This window comes from Patiria miniata, unplaced genomic scaffold, assembly GCF_015706575.1.
Source record: "Patiria miniata isolate m_02_andy unplaced genomic scaffold, ASM1570657v1 HiC_scaffold_24, whole genome shotgun sequence".
In the NCBI taxonomy this organism is placed as follows: Eukaryota; Metazoa; Echinodermata; class Asteroidea; order Valvatida; family Asterinidae; genus Patiria; species Patiria miniata.
The window spans coordinates 7,327,107-7,352,145 of NW_024037063.1; the positions used below are offsets into that span (position 1 = coordinate 7,327,107).

At 39.9% G+C, this 25,039-nt stretch overlaps 3 protein-coding genes across 5 annotated transcripts in view; 1 reads left to right on the forward strand and 2 right to left on the reverse strand.

Annotated features, from left to right (window-relative positions):
- LOC119732007 overlaps positions 1-13,393 on the reverse strand; it is a 44,369-nt gene extending 30,976 nt beyond the window's left edge. Inside the window, 5 exon segments of the mRNA XM_038205357.1 lie at positions 1,786-1,877; positions 9,596-9,668; positions 10,313-10,411; positions 10,511-10,659; positions 12,085-13,393. Of these exon segments, the coding sequence (XP_038061285.1) occupies positions 1,786-1,877; positions 9,596-9,668; positions 10,313-10,411; positions 10,511-10,659; positions 12,085-13,159 (1,488 nt within the window). The 5' untranslated portion in view covers positions 13,160-13,393.
- Positions 13,394-15,184: 1,791 nt separating this feature from the next.
- Positions 15,185-20,525, forward strand: LOC119732176 (ankyrin repeat and SOCS box protein 13-like). Of its 3 annotated transcripts, none has more exons than XM_038205597.1 (7): positions 15,185-15,263; positions 16,212-16,310; positions 17,089-17,285; positions 17,912-18,062; positions 18,783-18,917; positions 19,597-19,788; positions 20,231-20,524. In XM_038205597.1, the coding sequence occupies exons 2-7, from the start codon at positions 16,304-16,306 to the stop codon at positions 20,362-20,364; spliced, it is 816 nt and encodes a 271-aa protein (XP_038061525.1). In that variant the 5' UTR covers positions 15,185-15,263; positions 16,212-16,303; the 3' UTR covers positions 20,365-20,524. The 3 variants fall into 3 exon arrangements, with proteins under 3 accessions (XP_038061525.1, XP_038061526.1, XP_038061524.1); XM_038205598.1 differs by having other exon boundaries at positions 15,223-15,381; positions 17,095-17,285; positions 20,231-20,525; XM_038205596.1 differs by having other exon boundaries at positions 15,223-15,381.
- Positions 20,526-20,978: 453 nt separating this feature from the next.
- Positions 20,979-25,039, reverse strand: part of LOC119732175 — a 30,909-nt gene continuing 26,848 nt past the window's right edge. The window contains exon 16 of the mRNA XM_038205595.1: positions 20,979-24,287. Within this exon, the coding sequence (XP_038061523.1) occupies positions 23,716-24,287 (572 nt within the window). The 3' untranslated portion in view covers positions 20,979-23,715. The remainder of the gene's footprint in view (positions 24,288-25,039) is intronic.

The following is a 25,039-nucleotide window of genomic DNA, read 5'->3' on the forward strand; positions in this document are numbered from 1 at the left end:
CTTTTTTTTATATTCATTCCCAAAAGTAGTATTTTTTAACTTTTACAACATGTAGGCCTATGTTTATAAATCAGATCCTACATAATGTACAACTCACTCACTGTCGACATACATTGTACATGTAGAACAAATTTCTCTTTCTGATTCATGGCTCTGTCGTATTTTTTTAAAGGGAGGTTTGTTTGAGAACCATTCGGTTGACAACTGACGTGCGCTGCAAATGTCGACTTCAGTCCCAAAAAGCAACCGCGCTGATTTTAATTACTGCCAATTTGCACACATTCTGTTCTCCCACCAATAGTGCTGCAACGTGTAGCTGATTAACTTGAACATTTGACCCTCGGCATACATGTAAAAAAACGAGTGCATGGGCTTGTAAGTGTACCGGTAGCTGTTTTGTTGATTCAAGGTCCCACAGTCAACAAAAGTGCCATTGATAAAAAAAATTTGACTGTTCTGCATGTACATACATTGTACCGGTAGTCATTATCATTCGTTTATCATTCGTTTTGTGTGTGAATGAACTTCCAAATCTGAACTATGATCTGCACAGGATTGCACAATAACAGTTTGGTAATGCTACATACCATGTACAGTATGCACTTGGGTTAACATATTCTATTAATTGAGGGTCCAAATTGTGACATTTCTGTTACCTTGGTATTTGTAAGGGTTAACCCTAACTCCCTAGGCATTATTTGCTAGGATGCAACCCCAACCCTGCAAAATCCTCCAACTGCCTCCATGTGACAATTGCATACAGCATAAAATAAAAGGAAGTTCTGCAGAAATCCATAGGGATACAATAATTTATGGGTATTTTTTTTCATGCACAAACACTGAACCTAAATTTATTGGGTGATTTAGATTTTTAATATCCGCTTTCCTATCAATTTCCTGTGCTGGCAGTTGGCCAAATTCATGGAGAGAGTTACATTGATGTAGCAGTCCCCCCCCCCCCCCTCCCCCAGTAAAATTACAAGTACGAGTGCCAATAAAATACTTAAGTACAAGTACAAGTACAACAACAATGCGCTAAGTATTTTTGGGGTTCCGCACGCAACCCTGGAATAACAAAGTGAATCATTTACTCCAAAGTTTGTAGCCTTTGTACTTGCATTTTGGTTGTACAAAGGTTGGTTACTTTTCAGTTTGCTTGGCTGATTTCCTGCCACGTGTACTGACGGAAAGATGGGCTAACATTGGTACACGTGGACGGGAAATACATGTACATGTAAGACGTGGATGGGAAGTAAGACAAAACATGAGAGAAGTGGGTCAAGGATCATGCCAGGTTTAACAGAAAAGATTTCCACTACTTGCCCTCTGGCCTAACGGTAGTTACATTTCGCACACGTGTACAAATAAAAAAATTACTATTCTGTAGGATTATTCTGTATTTTCCATCAAATTTTACTTCATGGGGATCCATTTTCTAAAGAGAGCTCAGTAGCTTTTGTTCACTTGCCTGCAGGGTGCGTTTCACTAGCTGCAGCAGTTTTGTAATTGATGCCGTGCTTCATTGTAATAACACAAACAGTAGGCCTACATTTCATGTCAGAAATATAACCCAGTTCTAAGGCAAATCGGTTGGGTTTTTTTCAGCAAAACTCACAGTTTTTGAAAATTCGGCATTTTATTTAAAAATCAATGGCCAACACAACATGAAATTTTTGGTTTTTCTTAAATTCATGGTAAAAAAAACTTTAAAAATGCATAACCGCCACCTGACCTCTTTACAATTCTCAGATCTCAAATGTGACCCTTGACCTGTCCGGCTCTCACCTTAAGAATTTTTAGGATGAGGAGAATTCCCTGGTAGCCAGACTCCAATCCGTCCCTCTTAATGATGTCCGAGTACCGGGAGAGATACACACCTATAAAAATACAAGAAAAAAATTCAAATTTGATACACGAAAATGAATAAAACTACTGCAAACTGCTCACTGACAGGATTGACCTGAAATATACAAATAAAAAAATTAGAATGGCCTGATATTTTATCCTTAGCAAGGCCTTCTTCAGAGGCAAATGACTAACGTGTATGAATATGTTTGGTGTGCACGAGGTATACACTGGTGGATTTTAATGGGCTCGCTTGTGGATTCTGATGGACTCAGGACACCAACAGTTTTGTGCATGACACAAATGGTGGATTTTGGTGGATTCGGGATACTTTCTAGTAAAAGTGTTCAAGGGGTTGGGGTTAAACATTATCCCTACTGGTATGTTATTTGTTTAAAATGGGGCGAGCTACATATTTTTTTACACATGTTTTTTTCTTATTTGGTCATTTTCTTTTGACTCGACCTGTAAATGTACAATATGCTCTGGGGGTTAACAGTTTTGATACTTTCAGGAAATGTGGTGAGAGATATATGGAATTCATCTCTTCATGGAAATAAATGAATGATGGAGAGCTTTTTTTCAGAAGTTGGTTAGGTTGGAGAATTGTGGTTGGATTCTGTTGGGACCCATTCTGAGGTTAGATTTCCGATACTGTCTGAAAATGCTACTTACGATACATGTACAATGTACATGTACATGTACACGTGTATTATCCTTTAGCCGTGGAAAATCATAATGTTCAAATAAAAATAAAAAATACATTCATTGGTGGCTCTTGAAATATCAATGCTGTTAAAAACAGAATAAAAAGAGTTTTGGCAATGACATGTACCGGCACTGTGCATGCAAGAGATCCATGTAATGTCATTTGACGACTCTCTCCGCTGGTATCAATTTCAGTTTCAATTTACTTAAAATTTTCCACGACTCATGCAAGTTACAATAATTTTATTTTTTTTAATAAATTTGTGAGAAAAAAATAAAAAGATTAATAAAAAATATGGCAGTAATCAAGAGGTTGGATTTGTTTGATTTTCAAAAGTAGGTAATGCTACAAAAAGAGTGATGCAAAATCAGTACACAAACATTGGGCCAGCAAAACAAACAAAGGATATATTACTACACATCTGTAAGTTAAAGGGACACTAGGTCCTGGAACAGCCCAATTGGGCTACAAAACGCGCTTTGAACGAGATGATGTTAATAGGAAATAACATTTTAAAGTAGGATATAAACATCTACACAACTATCCTTTCAAAATTGGGCGTTTTTGTGTTATTCCTGTATTATGCGTGCGAGAACAAATTTCGGGGTCCACTTTTGCGACCCCATTAATTCGAGCTGTTTGGATGCTAGTTGTGATTTCATTCGTAAAGTGTCCGCCTTTTGCGGACGTTGAAGAAACCATTTTTTTTTGCATTGGTGATTGGTCACCGCTGTTCCCGAGACACACAACATGTATATCGTACACTGCGAACGACACGAAAAAGGTCTTCGTACTCCGTCATGTCCGATGTAAACAAGTGGTTTTTTTTTTTTCTTTTCTCGGGAACGGTAAGACATTATAGGTTGGTTTCCTTTCAACCAGGTGTTTGAAATAGGCTACCGGTAAGTAAACAATCCAAAACATAAAATTGTCAGGGATTTCAGGACCTAGTGTCCCTTTTACAGGGCATTATGTGAGACATTGAACTGCTAAGAAATTAAATTAATTTCTAGTCCAGACTTGTTTAAAATCACACTACTACATTGTAAACTGGTAGGCTCTTGTTAATAAATTATATAACAAGCAGGTCTTTAAAGGGAATATACAACATTGGCAAACATCGAAAAATAAAACTACCCCGTTTTTACAAAAAACCTTAATAGGATGTTGGCAACTGACAGTCTTAATCATCCAGGCTGTACAATTATGGCACCTGCTGTGAAGTCATTTTCAAGAAAATGGTATTTTTGTAAAAAAAATTGTAAAAACTACTGCTCCAAATTTACCATTAATTAAGTCCAAATTTTGTTTGCTATTGGTTACATGTTCATGAATGGGTGCAGGCCAGCTAGACTGGTACCCTTACCTTACAATTTTCCAGCATCTGTAAATTGATCCATTTCATATTTAGTGGAGTCAGGGAACCACACTACTGGAACAGTTTTGTTTTTCTTGGTTTTTCCAGCACTTTCGAACACAAAACTTCAAACATGTCAGTGTAACAATATTTGATCTATTATACTAACCCCTTAAATAGTTCATTTCTGAAAATTACAGCAAAAGCCAATGATGTATATTCCCTTTTAAAAAAATATCTTCATGAAGATGTAGTACCGGTACATGTAAAAATTTGTGCATAATCGTGAAACCAAAATAACATGGAACAAAATGATATGGCCACGTGTCACTTGCTGCAGTTACACGCATGAAAGACTTCCAAGGAGAGAAGTCCAGTAATAAGCTAAATTAAACAACCCTAGTCAGATAATATTAGCTGAGTTTTTTGTGTCGCTGTTGCTAGGGGAGACAAAACATGAGTTTCAAATGCAATACGATAGGCAGTTGACGCCACAAGGACAAAATGGGAAAATTTCAATTTCTTTTTTATTGCGGTCAACCGGAAACAAGGAAAGGCGGCTGACTCAATAATTCATCTTGCATTTGTGGAAAAAATGTAAGTTGGCTGTAGCTTAGTGAACAATAATCTCTGATGCAATTCATCTCATGAAAAGAATAATCTTGACATTCTGTGAAATCATGGCAACTGGTTTGCTGTCATTTTCAAGAAAAGAGGGATTTTTGTGTTGATTTCTAACAATGGTCCGTCGACCATCTTTGGGAAAAAAACCTGACCTTTTTCCAAGTTCTGCCCCAAATTTACAGCAATTTTGTTTGCAATTGGTAACACATGTAGATGAGAATGGGTGCAAGCCAGCTACATTGTAGTCTGGTTCTTGACCTAACAATTCCCTGATGTCTATTAATGGCTGTTTCATCTGAAGAAGGGAAGGGAACCAGACTACAAGAACGTTCACCATTTGTTCTTGGTCTGTCCAGCATCTATGAATACAAAACTTAAACAGGTCAGTGTAAATATTTGCTATAAAATACTAAACCCAAAAACCATCCATTTCTGAAAATTACAGCAAAAGCAAATTAGTTCTATAACATGTACCTTTAAATAAACACAAATGGAAAAAGGACAGCCGAAAAAAAAAAAATCCAAAAAATCTTTAATTAAAATTGTTTTGAAGTTTTGAAGTTTTTATCAGGTTCCTAAATTGATCACAAAAATTCACAGGTCCTTTGCACCTGTGCCTGGAGCCAGATTTGCATCAATCTGCCTTTAAGAGTGAGGTGCATGTACTCTGCTCTTGAATGCTTTTTATGTTGACACAAAAAACCATGACAAAAACGAATGAACCTTTTGAGTTGTCACAATGTGGACATGGTGGAATGCCAAACTCTTTCTGTGATTCAGTCAATAAGTACCTGTGCCTTACAATGCCTTAGGGGTTCATACCAGTAGGCCTACATACTCTGTACTTCGACGAGTGGCCTTGATGAGGGGTGAGTGAGCATGGACCTTATTCTCGGGAAAGCCGTTTTGGTCCGGTTCTCTGAAAGTGTTTTATTAATTGTGAACTGTTGAATGGGATGGTGCCAGACTAGTTATACATTCTAGCCTCACTTTCATTTTTTGTGGCCTAAAACGTTAGGGTATGTTTAATCACAAATTTGAAATTATTCATCAGAGCAGACTGGTATAATGTGTAATCAACTTTATGTCATTGCTTTTAGTTCTCTTCGCAAGTTCCAACAATGAAGATTTTACCTAGTGTTCAATTCAATATGGCCGACTCTTGAATAAGGCCCATGAGGGGTGCAATGCACCAATTCAAGCCCCATTGAAAACTGGACAAATCAACAAAATAACATGCAACCCAACATCACTGGGTTTCTCCTTCATCTTTCCATTTCTTTTCAATTTGGTGGGTTAGCCAAATACGTTTTTAAATATTCACATCAAAACAAACTCGCCTTCCGAAAAGTGATACTTCCCAAGCCTGCAAGCAGCCATTTTACAAATGGCATCCCTTCACTTTCTCTGGCAAGTAGGACCTGTTTTTTCAACCGTAATTTTATCAAGCCTGCCCTCAGATGGAAGCCCAAAAACCAGGGAGTTGATCCTTGGCTACATTTACACAATCCCACCTTTTTTAAGCCAAACGTTCTCCTTTTTCAAAAAAGTTGGGAGCGGGCACTTTTCATGTTAATGAGCTCGCGTAGAAATTCTCACTTCAATTAGTACTGTGGTCAGGTGTGTGACATTTGACCCCATTTGTGTCGATTCACACAGGGTGACTTAATGTCCACAACCTCACCTCATTCTCAAACTTTTCTTTTTTAAAGGTATCACAATATAGCCTAAGAACAAATTCACTGTAAAAAAAATTCTTTTATTAATTTTATGTTATTCTGTAGTAAGTTAGTAGCTAATGATTCGCAAAGGAGCCAAGTTAAAGTTAAACAAAAACAAATAAAATCAGTTCAAATTATATTTAGAGCATAAAAATAAAACAAAGTTTATATCACGAGACAAGCATCAGGAAATATCATAATTTAAAATTGTACTTATAAAACTAGAGTCTAATAACACATAAAATGAAAGTAAATAAGCCAACATCCCATGAGCAGACTTGGCAAGGGGTTTACAGGCAGTTTTACATAACACAACTTACAATAGATCAGACCATGTGAAAACAGGGAAGTTACAAAAAAAGAGGAAATTCGAAGCTTGAAACCTTGACTTTTGTACATACATGTACAGTACGTGCTTTTCAATTTTTATTGGCACAAGCGCAAAGTGAATAACAAGAAAATAAGCTCACCCAAGGAAAAGTTGCAGCAAGACTGCTGCAACATGGAAACAAACCGAACCAGATGGAAACACAGAAAGCATGTTTACTTTAAGTTTGCTGTGGTTTGACACTTTGGACCGGTAGTTTCTTGTTTATAATACCCTGGTCCCTATTCAACCGCACCGAAGACCTGTAATTTCTGGGAACTCAGATTGAACAGATTTATATAGCCAGTGATCCAGATCAACGATTCTGTGGGGATGCGACTTTGCTCTCAGTATACAGCTCAAGTATTGTAGCCTTAATATAGGGCACACATGTACATGTACAGTACATGTAGTTTGTGAATAAGGAAGTCAAGCCCTTGTCTTAGCTGGTTTTAATACACAAAGTTCAGCAGTCTTGCATTAAACGTACATATGTAGAAAATGTCTTGTATTGGATTTTGTCATGTTTTGGCATGGTACATGTATTCTCTAACTACCTGGTACCGCACATGTACATGTAACTTCATAGGGCAATTCTGTAAATTTGGACGTACATGTCTGCTGTAGGAAAAGTGTATGTGATCACAAATGATGTGACATCTAATGAGTAGTAGAGTAAGTTACAGACCAAAGTACCTTTGAACGACCTGTACATCATGTGGTTGGACTTACATTGAAGTTTAGGGAATTGCTCATGAATGTACCTGTACTTGTCAAATAAAGGGTGGGTGAGAAGTTTTAAAGTGAATGGGGACTTTGAAATTGGATGAATACAGGCGTATTTCTGCTTTTCTGTATTTTCTTGTGACTTGAAGTATACACCTAGCATAGATTTTGCAGGGTTTTGATAGATCTATACAGGGCCATTAAGGTAGAGCTTGGCTACATACATTGTACATATGTACACGTATACATACACAATTAGACTAAACAAAAAACCTGGCGACCAATGTGTAATTGTTTTATTGTGGTCCAGTTTTCAACTGTTGGCTTTTAGCAGATTTGAGAGAGTTCGAGGCAAACATGTCTTGGGATTTATGCTTTAGGCCTACAGGCAAACCCTACGTAACCTTAACCAAGCCAGACACAGTGCATCAGGTGGAAAAGTCCTGCGCACTTTGATACATTTATTAGCTATCAACACAAGTGCATAAACGGCCAGTTCTGAAACAATGAGAGCTAATCCCATTGAACAATGCCACAGTTGTATCCTGCTGGCTGCATGTACTCCGTGACCACAGATTCGGCGGCAGTTTGGCCTTGAGAGTTTTGACCTGATATATCTTGCTACAGTGGGCATGCATGTCATTTACAAGTGTTGTGTGTGGCAGGGTTTCTGGCCACAGGACATTGGGGGATTAGGGTCATATAATTGTAGAAGGCACAATGTACAAAACCCTGCATAATGAGCAGCCAGCCACTACAATTTGCAAGGATTGAGAGGATTAACCCTTACTCTCTGAGGGTAGTTTACTGCATGTCTGTTGGTTATGCCAATGCCCTCCAGCTGCAGTTATTTGGCAGATAACAAGTCTTAACAGTGAAGGCTCCAATTGGCAGGAGTTGGAGGCCCTGGAGGGTGCCTGATACTGACCAGCTGGGGGCACTCACTTTGTTATCAGAGGACTCTCATTGTTCTCTGTGGCATGTATTGGAGTGCCTGTCCAGTTACCCTTGAAATGACATGGCAGATATTGGAGGGCCATGCAAAAAACATAGGAGATTTTCTTGAGGCACAATTGGCATGCATTGGAGGGTCAAGTAGGGTAAGGGTTAATTAAGAGCTCATCCGCTTGTAGGTAATCAGCAACACCCTGCACAAACAAGTCAATTTACATTCCTTGGACTTCATTTTCCACCTTGGCCCACTACTAGCTACAGGGAAGAGTTTGGGGAGACATTATCACATTGTTGTTGAAGAGTGCTATGGACCAGCAACCTCACTCTTGTCCAGTCAAGCACGACTTTTGTGGAGTCAATTATTTATAACAACCGGTTTTACAGCAGTTTTGTTGCATAAAAAAACTTTTGACCCTGGACTTTTATAGATACCATACAATAGAAACTGCCCATCCATAGGTGTGAACAAAAAGTAAAAGTTTTCCTGGCAAAACAGGTTCAGTGAACTAACACTGATACTGGACAATTAAAGGCCACTACACTGTAAGTCCTGAAATGTTTTGGATCGTTTACACACACTATTTAAAAGGTCAAGTTGAAAGGAAAGTAACCTAATGTCTTACCGTTTCTGAGAAAAGACAACAACAAAAACCCTGGTTGTTTACATGGACACAAGCGAGAACTCTTTCGTTTTTCCTGTCGTTTTCATTCAATGTACAATACCATTGTGTGTGTCACATAAATTACACACAGCACCAATGAACAAATGTGGTTTCTTACACGTCCGCAAAAGGCAAATACTTTACGGCTTGAATCACAACTAGCATGAACAGCCTGATTTTGGGGGTCCCAAAAGTAGACCCTGAAATTTTCGCACAAAAATAACTCAAAAACACCCAATTTTTTAAAGGATAGTTGTGTGGATGTTTATATCTTAATTTTAAATGTTCTTTCCGATCAACATCCTTTACAAATAGTTCATAACACGTTTTGTAGACCAATTGACAAAAACACTGAAAACATTTTTTTCAGAAAAAAACAGTCACTGCTCAGTCAGAATGTTATGCAATAAAACAAATGCTTTTGACTGGTTTTGAGGTTATTTTAGCCGAATACAGGAGTTTGCTAAGGAATATTTACTGCAGTAACAATGAGTCCAGAACTGCACACTGGTTGCCCTTGACCTAACAATCCTATAATCTTTACACATGAATTTATTCCTACAATGGGAATTTTATTATCCATCAATGAATACAAAGACAGTAAACGGCAACACTACAATGTACACTCACCCATGTTAGATTTTCCGAGTGGTGAAACATGGCCACCAGAGGCAAATAAACCGTCTTGACACATCTTCTCAGCCTTTAAGAGGAGGGAGGGGGGGGGGGGGAGAGGAACAACAAAATCAAATTAACAACTCTTGAAACTTTAATCTTCTTTGGATTTTACAATTTATGGACAATCAACGGAGACAGTAACAGGTTAAAGATACCAACAGGAGAGGATATTTCTTTCCAATTTCTTAACTCAGCTTGTTAAACCTTTTCTCCGACGACTTCAACAAAAATATGCGAAGCGGAAACCTTGCGGGTGCACTTTGAAGGTTCATTTTGTGGAGGGGGTACTTAAATATGGGGTCTACCCGATGTTCCCCAATACCAATGTTTCCCAAAATCCTTAGGGTTAAGGTTAGATGGTTAGGGTTAGGGTTGGGGAACATAGGTATTGGGGAACATAGTCATGCACTCCTTAATTATCTTGGGCATGTAGTCACTCCTATTTCAAACGTCGAACTTACAACTAATTACAAAAATTAGGAATACGTTGGTTTGGCTCGACTGGAATGCTAATCTTTTTTATCTCTCTGACTTTTTTTGGGGGGGGGGGGTGGCTAATGATTGACTAATGATCAGAGGTGATCCTGCCCCAATGCACCTCTACCTTTCAGGAACATAAATAAAATTGAATCTTGGGGGACAAGTGTAAAAAAAATTAAAGAAACTTACTGCTGTCTTGCTGTCGGTGTTTATAAAAGCATAAGATTCCGTCAACTCCTTCTCCGTTCTGCCTTCGTTTTCTTTCATCTCCTTCCGCCACTCAAGAAACTGAAGAGGAACATTTCAAAGTAAAAGTTCATCGTAATGTAAGGCCAGTCTCAAACGGATGTCAAATTTTTAAAAAGTTGCACAGGGTTAGAAACATACCGTTTTGGTGAGTTCGTCGTTGTGAATGAGTTGTGCCTTGGTGAAAGAAAAGCGGTTGCCTGCGTCTTTGCCGCGGTATTGCTTGGTTACGATTGGCAAGATGTCCTTCAGAAACTCCCTGGATTGCAGGGAGACCTCTTGGAAGAGACCTGAGGAGTTCAAACGCAGGATGAAAAGTTGAGAATTCTAGTAAGTGAAGTTACCAATGTAACTTTCGGTTTTGAGTCCAAAGTTTTAGAGACCAGTTAATCCTTTCCTTACAGAACACCATCAATCCAGATATATTCACTGCTTTTCAACAAGCTGGCATATTGGTAGGTTTTGCCGCCCATACATCAACGATATACCAGCCGAAAAAGTGTTTTCAGATCTTTTTAAAAGTGAAGTTTATGCAGTGTTTTACTTTAACAAACATTGCAGAAAACTGCTTGAGAAGTATCCACACACAATTTAAAGTATGGAGTGCCAGTTGATTATATGATGAAATGGCCAACAGTTTGATAAATGGGACTATTTTAAATAACAGGCATAACTTTCTAATGTTTGCACACATGGTCTTGAATTTCACATCACAGAAAAGTGTACTTTTGAGTTTAATAACTCTTTGACAGTGAAAATAAAGTAGAAAAAAAAGTGATTTTTCAACTTGTGGTCCATCTTTCCTGCTCTAGTGATTTCCACATGACTGAGCAAACAATTTGGTTCTGCAGAGAGCCAAGTCAATAAATAAATATGGTAATGAAGTGAAAGGGTTGCTTGGAAAAAAAAACTGATTACCAGCAAAAATAGAAATGTTTATTTCTCGTCACTCATCCTCATCTGATTTTTGCTTAGCCAAAAGATAAATAAACCAGCCCCACCCACTTCCCTTTTGTCAAACTGCCTGCTTTTTAAATGTTTAAATCATACATAATAATATTTCCAAAACATTTTGTCTTTTATGCTTCCGGCAAAATTGTAGCTTTGCATGGAAGTTTACTATCTTGTAGAAAGGGTGACGGAAAGATTCCCATATCTGGCCATCACCTTGTCACCCTGTGCACAAACCCTATGAGACTGGTCTGAAAATTTCCAAGTGTTTTCTCAGTAAATTCTTCAATATTTTCCCTGCTGAATTTGACTTTTTAGGACGTATTAGCACTTTCTGACGGCTGATAGGTCACTAAAGGGCAAAATTAGTGATGGCCAGATATGGGAATCTTTCAGAGTGACGGCCCCTATATGACACAAAAATATCTGCAAAAGAGTCGAGAATATGGCAGAATTTGGAAAATCCAATATCTTGGTAAAAAACTCTGCCTCCGCTTTTTTTCCCAAAACGCCCAGACAAAAAAAAATTGGAAGAAATGTTGCAACCTGACGCCACTTCAGTATTCCCTCAGTATTTCCTAACAAATGTGGAAATGTTTCTCAGTCCAAGATTCATGTCTTATCCTCATTTTGTTAGGAAATACTTTTCTTGACTCTCCATAGACTTTGTAGTTGTACACAACTGCTGAAGTACGTAGCATCGGATTGCAACATTCTTTCCGCAACTTTGTTAATTCTGTCAGAAAAGGGATTTCCATTTATACCCTGTTTTGCCTTCTTGCGTGGAATGACAAATGGTTTGCTGAGAGGTAAGTACGCGGCCCTTGCATCCGCAGATCCAGAGTTCCTCTCCCGTTTGGCCGCTTTTGAGATCTTCCTGTGTCCGCCCTCGCTATGCAGTTCCTGTTTCATCTTGACATGGTCCCTTTTGGCGGCTGTCTTGTCTCCTTTTGACACACTTTTGGATTTCTTTAGGATTTTGCCAGTTTTGCTGACAGGCTCAGCTGCAGTTGTTGGTGGTTTCTCATCAATCTCATGCTTGAACTGCCGTTTCAATCCATTATTTGTGGCAGACGGCTGCACAGATAAACGTTCTTCAGCTGATTTTTCGATATCAACGGATTTGTTTGCTTCAGTTGTGTGTGTAACTGAGTCTTTGGTCGTGTTGGTATCTATCGGACAACTGCTTTGCATTTCGCCTCCAGAAATATCTCCCAATTTATCTCTTGTTGACGTTGCTTTTAATTTGGATGTCGGTGACTCTGGCACACGAGTGACGTTCTCCTCATCTACAAAACTTTTGGAGGTTTTCAAAACAAATTGGTGAGCTAAATTAGGTTTTTGAGTCACCGGTATAAAGCTGGAACTGGCCATGCCAAGAGTTTCTGGAGCCTTACTGTCTACACTTGAGGCTGAAGCCAGTGAAGGCGTTGTTTCTTTGGTGGTTGATGACACGGGCCGGTTTCTTCCAAGTCTGCTCTCAGTTTCAGCGAGCTGCTTTAAATCAGGCATAGGCCTACCAAAACAGCCATTTTGTTTCTCTGGCTGTACAGGCATGACAGGATTAGAACCATTTGAACCATTATGGCCACTTGCTCCTTCAAGGTAAATTTTTGACAGGCAAGGCGCAGTCTCTGGCTTCACGGACTGTGCCACGTGTTCTCGTTCGTCTTCAGTGTCATCATGTAATGAGCTTCGGCCCAAAGCCTGATCCTGTGCGTGCATAGGCTTCTTTTCCTTTTCAACAACATCAGTCTCCGATTTCGAGGTTTCCTCCTCTTTACACTCGACTTTCTCCGGCGCAGCCGCAAAATTCAGCTTCTCAAACAGATTAGCCATCTCGGTAAAAGGCTTCTTCAAGTAACACGACTCTAAAATGATCACATATTCCGAAAGAATTCTTGCTTTCCTTCCGAATTCCGACACCCAAATGACACAGTTCTAGTTGTTTATTGCGTGTGCATTTTTGTCACAGTACATGTACATGCAGTACGCATTTACGTCTGTGTAGGTAGGTCATGTCATGTGTATGTAAGGTGGTGCAGGCGGCCTGGCTAGGTCAATGGTCGATGTTGATTTTTCGGATACCTTTGCTGTTGATAAAATTGAAGCATTTAACTGTGATGTACATGTATCAATGACCAAATAGAGGGCGCTGTTCAAAAACTAGGCTACTATACTACCGCCTGCGCGGCGCGGACCGCCCGCATTAACTTTTTGTATTTCTTTTGCCAAGGATAGTTCTGAAAGATTACTAGATCTCTTTTTGGCAATATGATGACGATGAAAATTTAAAGGCCTTTATGTGTTTTTTGTTTAATTTTGTGAACCCCCTCGACAATCTGCCTTAAATTGTTTCGCACTTGCAGGTTAATCCACTACACCAAATACGCGCTCATGGAAAACAACACCAAATCGGACAAAAGACGCTCAGGATCAGGAGCACGCTAGGAGGCGAGGGTTTTTCCGATGGAAATTAAAGATTGTGACACCCAGGACATTTTTCTTTTCAATTTATCTAGGGGTTACCACGTCAATTTGATTTTATGTTCCCCGGGCCTCCAAACCACACTCAGTACCCTAAAAAGTTGAAATGGTTGCCATACAATCAGTACACCCTAATCAGTATGGTGTGGCGGCATGGGGGCATTTGCCCCCAAGTCAATGCCCCCCTCCCCCAACTCACACACACAATTTCTCCCAACACTTTGTCAACACATAGATTAATTATGTTTATTTTCTTCGCTGTTCAGATTCATAAGATGTGGACACATTTTGGGCCAATGTAAGCATTGTATTAAACATTGGTACTTGAGACAAAACACGCCACACGTACATTTATACATACACCATTCTGCGGTTTGATACATTTCTCATTCATAAAAACGACTAAAAAAGTACACTTTCAAGTTGCGCTAGCGCTAGTGGCTTATTTCCGGACCATTTACAATGGGCACGCGCACGTACGCGTACACAGGCTTATGATTTTATTTTGACTGCCCCCCCCCCCCCAAATATTCCTTTCCCCCCAATTGCCCCCCCCCCCCCATTTTTGAGTCTGGCGTCGCCACTGTTTTTGTTAACGAAATCCCCCGAGTTTGAAGCCACAAGTCACAAATACTTTGATCTCCATCAACATTTTCTACAATATATCCGAAGTATAGGCCGCAAACTTCCTCTTAATTCAGTATTACCGGTGACTCACACAATATTAATGAGCTCGCGCGCAAAAATTTAAAGGTTTTTGGTGGTGTCCAAAATTAATCAAAATATCAATCTGGCCAGATATGCCAGAGGCAAAAACCGCACACGTGTACTTTTATACAGTCCTTTTAAAAAACAATCATGCTCAAAAATAGCGCCCTCTACTTACCAATCTTGGAGAATCATGTACAGATCCTAACTCTATAGTCTTGGCCCCAACTCTTGATCCAGAGAACAGAAAACATTACTTACTGTTTAAAATCCATTGAGTTCCCCTCCCGAAAATGAGCCCTTCCACGTGCCCCTCCTGATCTATATTATTCGAGTACTAAAAATTACCCTTCATTAACACACAACTATTGTCGCAATGTGTCAATTGTCTAGAATAAATCAATTTGATAATTTATAATTTTGTTCTGCATATAATTCTACGCAGCGCTGGTGACCCTCTTCTCTACTCAGTACCGTTCAATTGTGTCACTTAACCTTGAAATTTTGGAAATTTTGGAAATTTTGCTTCAAAATAGGTATAGATGGAGCATTTGAAAAACAGAGCATAATACAAGGCCTTTGTTTAATACCACCGTCCACACCGTCACTTTGAATAGCGACAGTTAAATACTTCAAAAACAAATGTCGACATCATAAGTATCCGATCAACTCAAAAACAGACAAGCGCGTGCTCGTATCAAATGAGCACGCGCAAAGCAATGCACTTCACTGCACAGTGCATGCATTGGTTCGTTCCGTAACTGCATGACAAACCTTGTAAAATCTGTGTTCATGTATTTGACATGCTTAAGATGGCATAGCATTTCAAACGACTGAGCTGGACATGGAAATTATTAACTGGCACTGTAATTTGGTTTTTATTCAGCATTAATTACACGTAAATTCGGTAAAATGCGTGTTCAACGAAAGGGGTGGGCGTGGTCCAGGAAAGAAAGGGGCTATCCGAATGACTAAGGGTAGTGCATAAGGCCAAGTCAAAAAAAAAACAAAAAAATGCAATTGATCGTCCCCGCCCGCTTCCTTTTTTGAGGCTGCATCTTTTTCTTTTTTCTTTAATTTCAGGCATAACATTTTTTTTAAAGGTGTTTCAGAAGTTTCTAATCTAATACTTTATGAAGATAATTTAACTTTTGTGGTCATCAACTAGGGCCTAGAAGTACAAGCCTAGGCCTGATGTTTTTTTTAACATTAACTATGAAAAAGAAAGTTGAGATTATAAAAACCACTTCCTGCCTACCGGAGTAACAAGGAGTCCACCTCGGTTCGCATACTCAAAGCAGGTCTATTTTCACAGGCATCGCACACGCATAAATATATTTTGTAAAACCAGTTCGAATTTCTAAATTAAAATGAATGAATGATGAAACCACACCATATCAGATTTGTAATTTGAAAAGGAAGAGTTACACAAAAGACGGGACATTTCGGGAAGGTTAGTGGGCAATCTCTATTCCGTACGAGAAACGCGATAATAGGGCGTCCCGTCCTACAACTACCCAGAACTATCAAATAAAAAGGGCCTCCTCCTCTTTTTGGAAAAACCTGGACGATCAACTGGTGCGTTTTTTACTTGGTCTAAACTTGATAAAATGTGTTCAGAACAAACAACAGCTTGACTTTCTAAATGCACATGATTGATTCACATGATGTTAAAAATGTGACATTTTTCTCTCAGGAAATCCATGGCATATTACTCAAGTTGCTGATGCCAAGCTGAAGATTTTTGAAGGCCACCGTCTATCAAGAGCCTGAAGAGGTGATGTAGTCATGGATGGTGAGCCAAATATCAGATAAACACAAGGAATGCAGATTTTTCAGTCGTTGAATTATTTGTTACTAATAGACCAGTTCATTTGCATATTGTGAATCTACAGTTAAACTTTGAACCAATCAGATTGCTTAAATCAGACCCTCCATGGAAAACTCTATTCTGATTGGTCAAAGTATGAAACTGTGCTGTTATGTTAACATTTTACTTCTTGGTGTATTAAATAAGGAAATAAAATGTATTTGGCCAGTTTTAAACACTAGTCTATGTTTAAAATTGGTTAGAGTCTGGATTTTGATAATTAAACGAGCCGACTTCATAGGCGCTATATACCTTTTCGGTAAAAAAAATCAAAACTTTCCGGTCCAAATGTCAAAACAAACTTGTCAAAAATTATAAATTTCCAATGATTTTGTTTCATGTTTTTCGAAACACCCCTCTGCTAATATGGTATAGCCCTCTCGCAAGAAGTCGTAAACAACTCCTCATAATGGAGATTGGCGTGCGTATCGCGCGTACTGCGTGATGTGGCACAGAACGCAGCTGTGCCGGTGTAGTGTGAATTTAGGACTATGAAATGCCTTCGTGAGGATTGTGATTGTCAACCTACAGTACTGGCACTGGATTTCATAGGAGTCCAAATTTCATGCGACACTGGAATAAAGACCAGCTAGTCGGCAACTGTTTAAATCGAAAAATATTTCAGCACATATTTGAAATTGTTTCTTACTATTTTAACTTGTTCTTCCAATTCTACCCTTCCCGGCCCCATGACTTCCTAAAGTTGAAGACTTTGCGTTAGGACTGCGTACCAGTCTACACCGTGCTGCGTTTGAGGGTCATGTGATCCAGCTGAGTCGTTTGATCCAGGAGGGCGCGATCGTGAACTGCTCCACGATCGACGGAGTGACGCCTCTCCACGAAGCATGCGGCCAGGGACGTACTGAATGCGCAGGAATGCTACTAGATGCTGGGGCACAGGTTAGACTAGGCTCTGTTCAAGACTGGAGTTGGAATTTGCAGCCGGTTCTTATCCCAGTGAAGCGCAGTACGTCAAGCCACTGATGATTCAAATCCAGTCTGTGGAATTTCGGCACTCGGACCTAAGAAATGCTGAGCATACAAAAAAAAAAGAATAATGAAAGGGATTTAATGAGAAAATCCTTGTTCAAAGTGAAAATAAGTATGGTACAAATACCCTGTGAAGTTAATCCACCTCAAATGATATAATCCTGAAAAAAAAAAAATAGAATGTAGTTTTTAAAAGTGTGCCCATTGGCAAACTTTTTTTATGTTTGTTAGCAGCAGAATCCAAACCCATATGCAGGTTTTCTGTTTTCGCAAAATGGAGGCTATACATGTTGTATCCACTGAGCTGAAATTTCAAGCAATTTTGTTGCTTCAAACAAAAAAAATGCTCATAAAAAATGCAAATGATTCCACATACTTTAAGTAAAAGAAGTAGGTTATGCATCGCTTTAACAGGTATTTAGTTCAATTATTAAAATTGAAGTAAAAAAAACCCACAAAAATCAATAAAAAAGAGTTGTACATACATTACAAGAATCATTCTTGAAGGAAGTGGTCTTGTTTTCGTTGACAATCAGGTGAATGCCACGAACGTTGACAGTTCAACCCCACTGTGTGATGCGTCAAGTTTTGGCGACGTGGACTGCGTCCGGTTACTGCTGAGGTCCGGAGCACTGACCAATCCTCCCATTATGTTTACCACGCCCCTGCATGAGGCTGCTTTAAGAGGTAGTAAACTGATTCTGATTCTGATGCAAAGGACGATTTTATTCCAATTCCCATCTTAACACAAAAGTGTCTGGACAAGGACATGGGAATGTTTGTGTGAAACAAAAGCTTCAGTTAAAGCTGGAGTCTATCATTTGCAGCTATCCAAAAAGTAACTGGCGTAATTATTGTTGACAAACATACTTGGTTGAAAGATAGTAAGGGAACTAAACTCCTTTTGAAATTATTCTTTCTGGCAAGCTGTCATTTTGAAGTAATCAACGAAAGAAGGCCTTTCCAACGGTGCGTCTTAAGAAGTACCGTTGGAAATTTCCATTAGTAGTTTTTTTGTTTTTTTATTCGGCAAAGCGTGCACAAGTGTTGACACAACGCACATGCGCGCGCAGTTGCTATAATTTGTCGGATCAGTGCGCGACATCGTGTAGCTGCAATCGGCTTAGTGAGAACGTGTCTCGGACGCTGAATTCAGGCCCAATTCAAAACATGATTCAGCAACTTTTGATTTGAAATTGAGATCTTAGAATATTGTTTTCTCGGAATATACAGCATTCACTGAGCTAAAACTTCATCAGGTTAATTAATTGTTAAGCACACATCTTTTAGATTTTGATCACTGTTGTTGCTTCAAATGAAAAAAAAAAGATGCACAAATGACAATGATGTACCCTACCTTTGAATTGAAGGTAGATGAGTAAGGAATTTCATTTGTCTTTCTTTCAGGCCATGTTGCATGTCTTAAGGAGCTCATCCAAGCTGGAGGTAACGTGGATGCAACTGATGGTCATTTTGGTACGCCCCTCCATGCAGCATGCCATAGAGGCAGTGTACAGTGTGCCAAGATGCTTCTCAAAGCAGGTAGGATGGGTTTACCTAACCGCATCCAAGTTGGAAAACCCAACACTTCATGCATCAAAAGTTGATTTTATTGGAAGCAGAGAATTTGGACCGTAATAGCTGAGGTTTATCCCGCAAGTCGGGGCCTTAACCCTAAAAGGGCAGGGTTATTTTGACTATCTCTCAGCCTGGGGGGTGGGGTGGGGGGGGGGGGGGGGGGGGGGGGGGGGGGGGGATTGCCCCCCCCCCCCCCCCCCCCCCCCCCCCCCCCCCCCCCCCCCCCCCCCCCCCCCCGAAGATCTCGGCCATCGAGTGACGAAAGTTTTTAAACTTGGTTCATGCATAGAGCAACTCATCATGAACATACCCAAGAAATTTCATGACTATAGGTCAAAGGGTTTAGGAATTATGGCTAATTAAATGTACGAATGGTAATTCTGCTCTGTGTGCTCAACGTATAGGGGAAAATTAAATTTTCACGGGAAAATTTTTGTTTTGTCCAATATTTATGGTTTTGGTATCAAATTACGTGTTTTAATAGCTGGCCTCGGCCTCGGCCTTGGAAGTGGTGGCCTCGGCCTCATCCTCAACCTTGCGGTTGTGGCCTCGGCCTTAGCCTCGGAAGTTGTGGCCTCGGTCTTGGCCTTTATAAAATATCAGTTGAATTAAATGTTGTACCAATGTAATCTGTCTGCTCCAGGAGCGAATGTGAATGCCCTAAAAATCCACGAAACTCCACTCCACGTAGCGGCCTCTGTCCCAAACCCAGAACTGACCCAGTTGCTTCTAGACTTTCGTGCAGATGTCAACTATTGCGATAACGTTGGTAGGCGTCCCATCGACCGAGCCGTCAAGGGGAGCCTTGTTGCTGATATGTTACAACGACATGCAGGTTGGTTTCACGGTTGGAGAAATGCAGTATGCAGAATATATGGACTACTATTGGATACTCTTACTTGTCATGCATATTCATGAACTAAACACGCTGTTTTCATTGGTCGATGTTCCAGTGCGTCCGAGAAGAAAACATCCGTAGCCGTTGCATATTTTCTCTGGCTATAAAAAGCAAGCAAAATTATTTATTTATTTACCAGACTTTCAAACTTGAACGGATTGATTTCTTTTTAGTTGTTACCAAGGGTTTAAAAAAAATAGAGTACACTATACATTATTTGATTTGTCATGCGAGTTGAGTTGGTTTTATCTTTGAATCTTATAAAATCTTAAATACAGACTACAAGCAATAAATGTCGGGAAATGAATACATTTCTAATTAAAGTCCACACACTTTTTCTTAAATTTAATAATCAAATTTTATATCATTTTGATTGCAGAGAATGTGGCACCCTTGACCCAGCTATGCAGACTTAGGATTGTGAAAACTTTGCGACGTAAACTCTTGAACTCGGTTCAGTGTCTTGAGTTACCCAAAACTCTTCAAGAATTTCTGTGTTTCACCCGGAGGTGACATACGATAGGTAAGCAAAGTAACGACTGGGAACATTTTTACAAATCTTGTATAAATGTCCAGAATGAGTGAATGAGTTTAGCTCACCCAGATCGACATGGGTCAGCCCGCGCCGTTCGATTAGCTCTGACGTCATTCTCAGGGCTCACCCGGGTCAGCCAACACAGACCCTGCTCGTGGAGTGGAGTCAGTGGTGAAAGTACGTCACACGCATGCGTTGTTCGTTAAAAAAACAAAACGGACAAATATGGCGGTGGGACAGCAGAAATCTCAAGTGGACCCAAAAATCTACTTTATTTGAAGTCTAAAGGTAATCATTTATTGAGTTCATTGGGAATTTAGAGGCTATAACTCCAGCCCAACTTGTTTGAGTTTTGCAATTGACTGAAAAACAGTACATTTCAAACTAAAACCAGTCCGAAATGGGCATTTTGTCAGTGGCTATGGCCACGGATACGGACATCACGTGAGGATCATGATGGCCCGCGATTTTAGCGTTTGATTAGCCGGCTGTTGTTGCTAACCCGTCTGCCTTTACCCGAGGCGATCCGTGTGATCGGTTTTAGATTTTTTTGGCAAAAATCTGAAACACAATGACAAGTTGAGACATAGGATGTTGCTAACACTACATTTATTTATTAACGTACTGAATAAACATTTTATTAAGTGGTTTTAATTTAACTTAAAAAAGAGAGTTAAACTTGAAATAAAATATGGAATTTGTACCAGCTTCCCAAAATGTGCGTAGAGGATGAATTAAAACGTATGAATTACTGTATATCAATGAGCTAGCTACAATTTACGTATCGCCAAAACGTGTACTTGCATAATGCCCATACCGTTAACTTGAATAAAACAAATGCTGTTACATTAAGAACCCCAAAATGCAACTGTTAAATACACCCGTTTAAAAAACAACCTGAAATACTGTTCCTCGTCTATTACCCCACTGCTGGCTACCAAAATAATTAGCTAAAGCAAATTCTATCCAATCATTTTACAGAAATAGTACACATTTATTGTTTAACCCTTTACTTTTAAAAACATGTCCAAAAAAACCAAAGTTGTTGATGCTTCAAGAGAAGTCATGTATACAAAATGTTGTGTTTCTTTTGGGAGTTGCTAAGGCGTGGTTTTTACAGCCATATTGTTGTCGACGCAAGTTTTGCAATAACCAATAAAGTGGAATAAATATCAGGCTAAAAAACAATGTTTACAATATATCATTTTACATTACATGTGCATTACTATTAAAACAAACACAATTCCCTGTTTTAATTGTGCTGTATATTATATTATACAAACTGCACACTAAATCTTTTTACTATGCATGCTCAAACTTGCTTGGTCAAGCTGTCAGACATTATGCCAATAATGAAACATTTGAATGAGCTTTTTAAACCCATGAGTCACACAAATTTCAACAAGATGGAAAAATACTTTTCTAGAAAATGCTGACCTTGCAATCAGTTTGATCAGCACAAAGTCTATAGAGTGAATAAAAATATATTTGGTTGCTACCAAAAATAGTGATGTCTGACCATCAGTCCATGAACCACAGGCAAAAATCTATTAAAAAAAAAAATTGGGTTTTAGTCGCAGAGTGAAATAGTGAACCTCATGTAAACTGACTAGGATTTTGAGTGTAGGTCCTCTGTGCACACCATATGCAGGCATGCAGCTTTTCCTCAAATCTGCTGATTTCCTTGTTTTTTACTTCTCATGAAAGCCATAAAAAATGAAAAATACTCTGCAAAGTCTTGTGTGGTTTGGAGTTTCCTCGTTTTTTTTCTGAATTCGTAGTTGCCGGCCTGCGTATGCACTGCATGTCTCGATAGTAGTTGGTACAAAATAGGTAAATTTGCTGTTGGTCAACAGTTTTCGGCATAATAGACTGTTATCATGTTGTGGCCATCATGATTTTTTTCCCATTCAAATCAAGGTAACCAAAGCGAGGCTGGATAGTCTGGTTCCTTTTTGCCCAAAAAATTATCATTCAATACTGTTATTTGATACAGGAAACTTGACTAAAATGGTGGCAGCATGATAAAGATCTATGGTTCTTGTTGACAAATGAATTTGTTTCCTTTTTTTCACCTACATGTACCGTAAGCCAGTGGCGTACTAAGAAATTTTTCAGAAGGGGGGGGGGGGGGATTTCAATTTGCCGGACGGCTATGAAATGGAAACGAAGCCGTGGTTTGAGAAACGGCCCAAGACTGATGGTTTATTAGCTACATCTATACAGCATGCCAAGATGCAAGCAGGCCATGTGCAGAGAGCGTGTTCAGGGCATTGATCAGATTCACAGCAACCCCTTCCTTCGTTCCCCCTCCCTCTCCTTCTTGCATGGGTCATGGGGGTGTTTTACCCCCCCCCTTCCCAAACCTGTTGCTGTGCCACTAACCTACTTTTGCAAGTTTTATGGCTAGCAAAAACACAAGTTTAATTGGTGAATTTGAACTTTTCTAAGAAGACATGTATATTGTGCGTGCGTATAAACTATTCATAAGCATACAATACCCCGATTTAGTTTTACCACTGGAAGCCTGATATAAATAATAACATTTAACACTTGTACTATTTAATTATATTTATAAGTTGGATATATTTTAGTTATGTGAATTACATATAAGTCGGCATTGGGAAATCTTAATTTTAATTCACAGTATGGAGCACAAATGATATGTTGAATAAAGCAATTCTGTTCATGAACCCTGTTGATGAAGATTCTGTATGAATTTCATTGCTGTCTCCCATTCCAGAATTAAAGACTTCCTTACCTGAGGCTGTATGTGAATTAATTAACTAAGGCTACGGCTAAAAATTACACACGAGTGTATGAGAAGGGGCTACAGCCGTTACATAGACTCGTGTGTAATGTAAATCCGTAGTCAAGTCATTCGGGAATGCCTCACTAGATTGTTTCAGCTGTCTATAGGTCTCTCTCAAATGACGTCACTTCCTACAGATTGCCACGAGCATCGGCATTTTATGCGTCAAATTGTCGTGACGCGCATCGGCTGCACCATATTTCAAAGAAATTTCGAGCAACACTGTTTAGAACATTTTGCAAACTGTGCACACACGTACCTAATGGCGATAAATACGCGGTTATAATTTTCCTACGAAGATGACATCCTATGAGAGAGATCTATTGAGAGAGATCCATACCTTGTTGGCAGAAAATCCAGAAATCACAGTTTTATAAGGGCACTGGGACTGCCACTGCTGCTGTACTCTCATGCTGAGACACTACAACTTTGTGTGCATTCAGTTAAAAATTGAAAACCAGTGTTCTTCAGCACCATCTAAAGTTCCTGAATGGAGTTAACAAAAACAGCAACCGCCTCACACCACCGTTGTGCTCAAAAACTGCTGCAAGGCGCTGTTGTACTCTGTTTCGTCCACTTCCGAGTCATCTCCAAGGTCGGTTTGTGACTCCACACCCTTGTATGATGGAACACTGTGGAATCTCTCGTACCAATCGGGCTCAGCTGCTTGGAACTCCCCCATCTGTTGGATTGCGCGGTAGAGACCAGCACCCTCTGGGCTCACTTTGGCGTAGTTATCCTCTTCCAGATCGCTGGCCCGTAGCTTCCACTCTGGCGCGCCTTGCTTCATGTCGTGGAGTCTGAAGAACAGCGCATCCATGTGTTTCATCAGGCGGTAGACCGCGCCGACGGCCAACGGCGGCGGAATATCACTCTTGGAGGAGTAGTCCAGGTACGCCACGCAGCAGTTGTCGGGGAGACCAACGGACGTGTTGTCTTTTAGGAGAAAGGACACAGCACGCGTGAATATGTCGGCAGGAGCGGGGCTGATGCTGGAATGGGCGCGCCAGGCTTCTGTCGATCCCTTGGAGCACAGCAAGATGATCTTATCAGCCCAGTCCAGAATGGAAGTTATCCATTCATTCACCCCTGAGAAGATGAAATAATATCTTGGATGTTACTGCTACTGGAGTGTCATGGCCTAGCGGTTAAGAGCACCGGACTCATGCTCTGGTGTTTCAGAGGCAACAGTGGCGTGGGTTCGGGTTCGAGCCCGGACACTTGTGCCCTTAAGCAAGGCACTTAACCATTATTGCTTCGTTCTTCGGATGGGACGTTAAGCCGGAGGTCCCGTGTGTTGTATGAGGCCTAACGCACGTAAAAGAACCCAGTAACACTTATCGCTAAGATCAGAGAAGGGGTTTTCCCCGGTGTTTCTGGCCTCCTAGTTATACTCCCTTGTGGAAGTCCTTAGAAGAAGAACCAACCAAGTACCAAGTACCAAGCTACTGCTAGAGAGACTCTGGCCGTGTCCAAATTACTTGGCTTTATTATACAAATGATGACTGTTTATGAATGCAATGGTAAGAATAATTTCATGAGGCGACAGATGGATGTTCCATTCCACGAGGCAAAGCCGAGTGTAATGTAATGGATCACTCCCATCTCTCACCGAATGAAATTATTTTTTTTCCATTCCAAATGTGAAAAAATTTCATCCGATTGGTCTGATCCTCCAATATTGTGACCGTGTGATGGAACTTCCATTTACAGTGGAAAGGGACTTCTATTTTTGTTTAGTGTGGCTGGGCCGTGAGTGGCTGGGTTGGGACGAATAATCCAATCACGTGATCAAGGACCCACCAATCAGATGGCGGGGTTTTCTTCAGGCGCTGTATAAA

What these genes read in the sequence shown, in the direction of transcription:
- LOC119732176 (XM_038205597.1), top strand. An exon ending in GCATGAGGCTGCTTTAAGAG is followed by an intron (nt 18,063 to 18,782) that starts GTAGTAAACTGA and finishes TCTTTCTTTCAG; the next exon opens with GCCATGTTGCATGTCTTAAG. An exon ending in TATGTTACAACGACATGCAG is followed by an intron (nt 19,789 to 20,230) that starts GTTGGTTTCACG and finishes TTTTGATTGCAG; the next exon opens with AGAATGTGGCACCCTTGACC.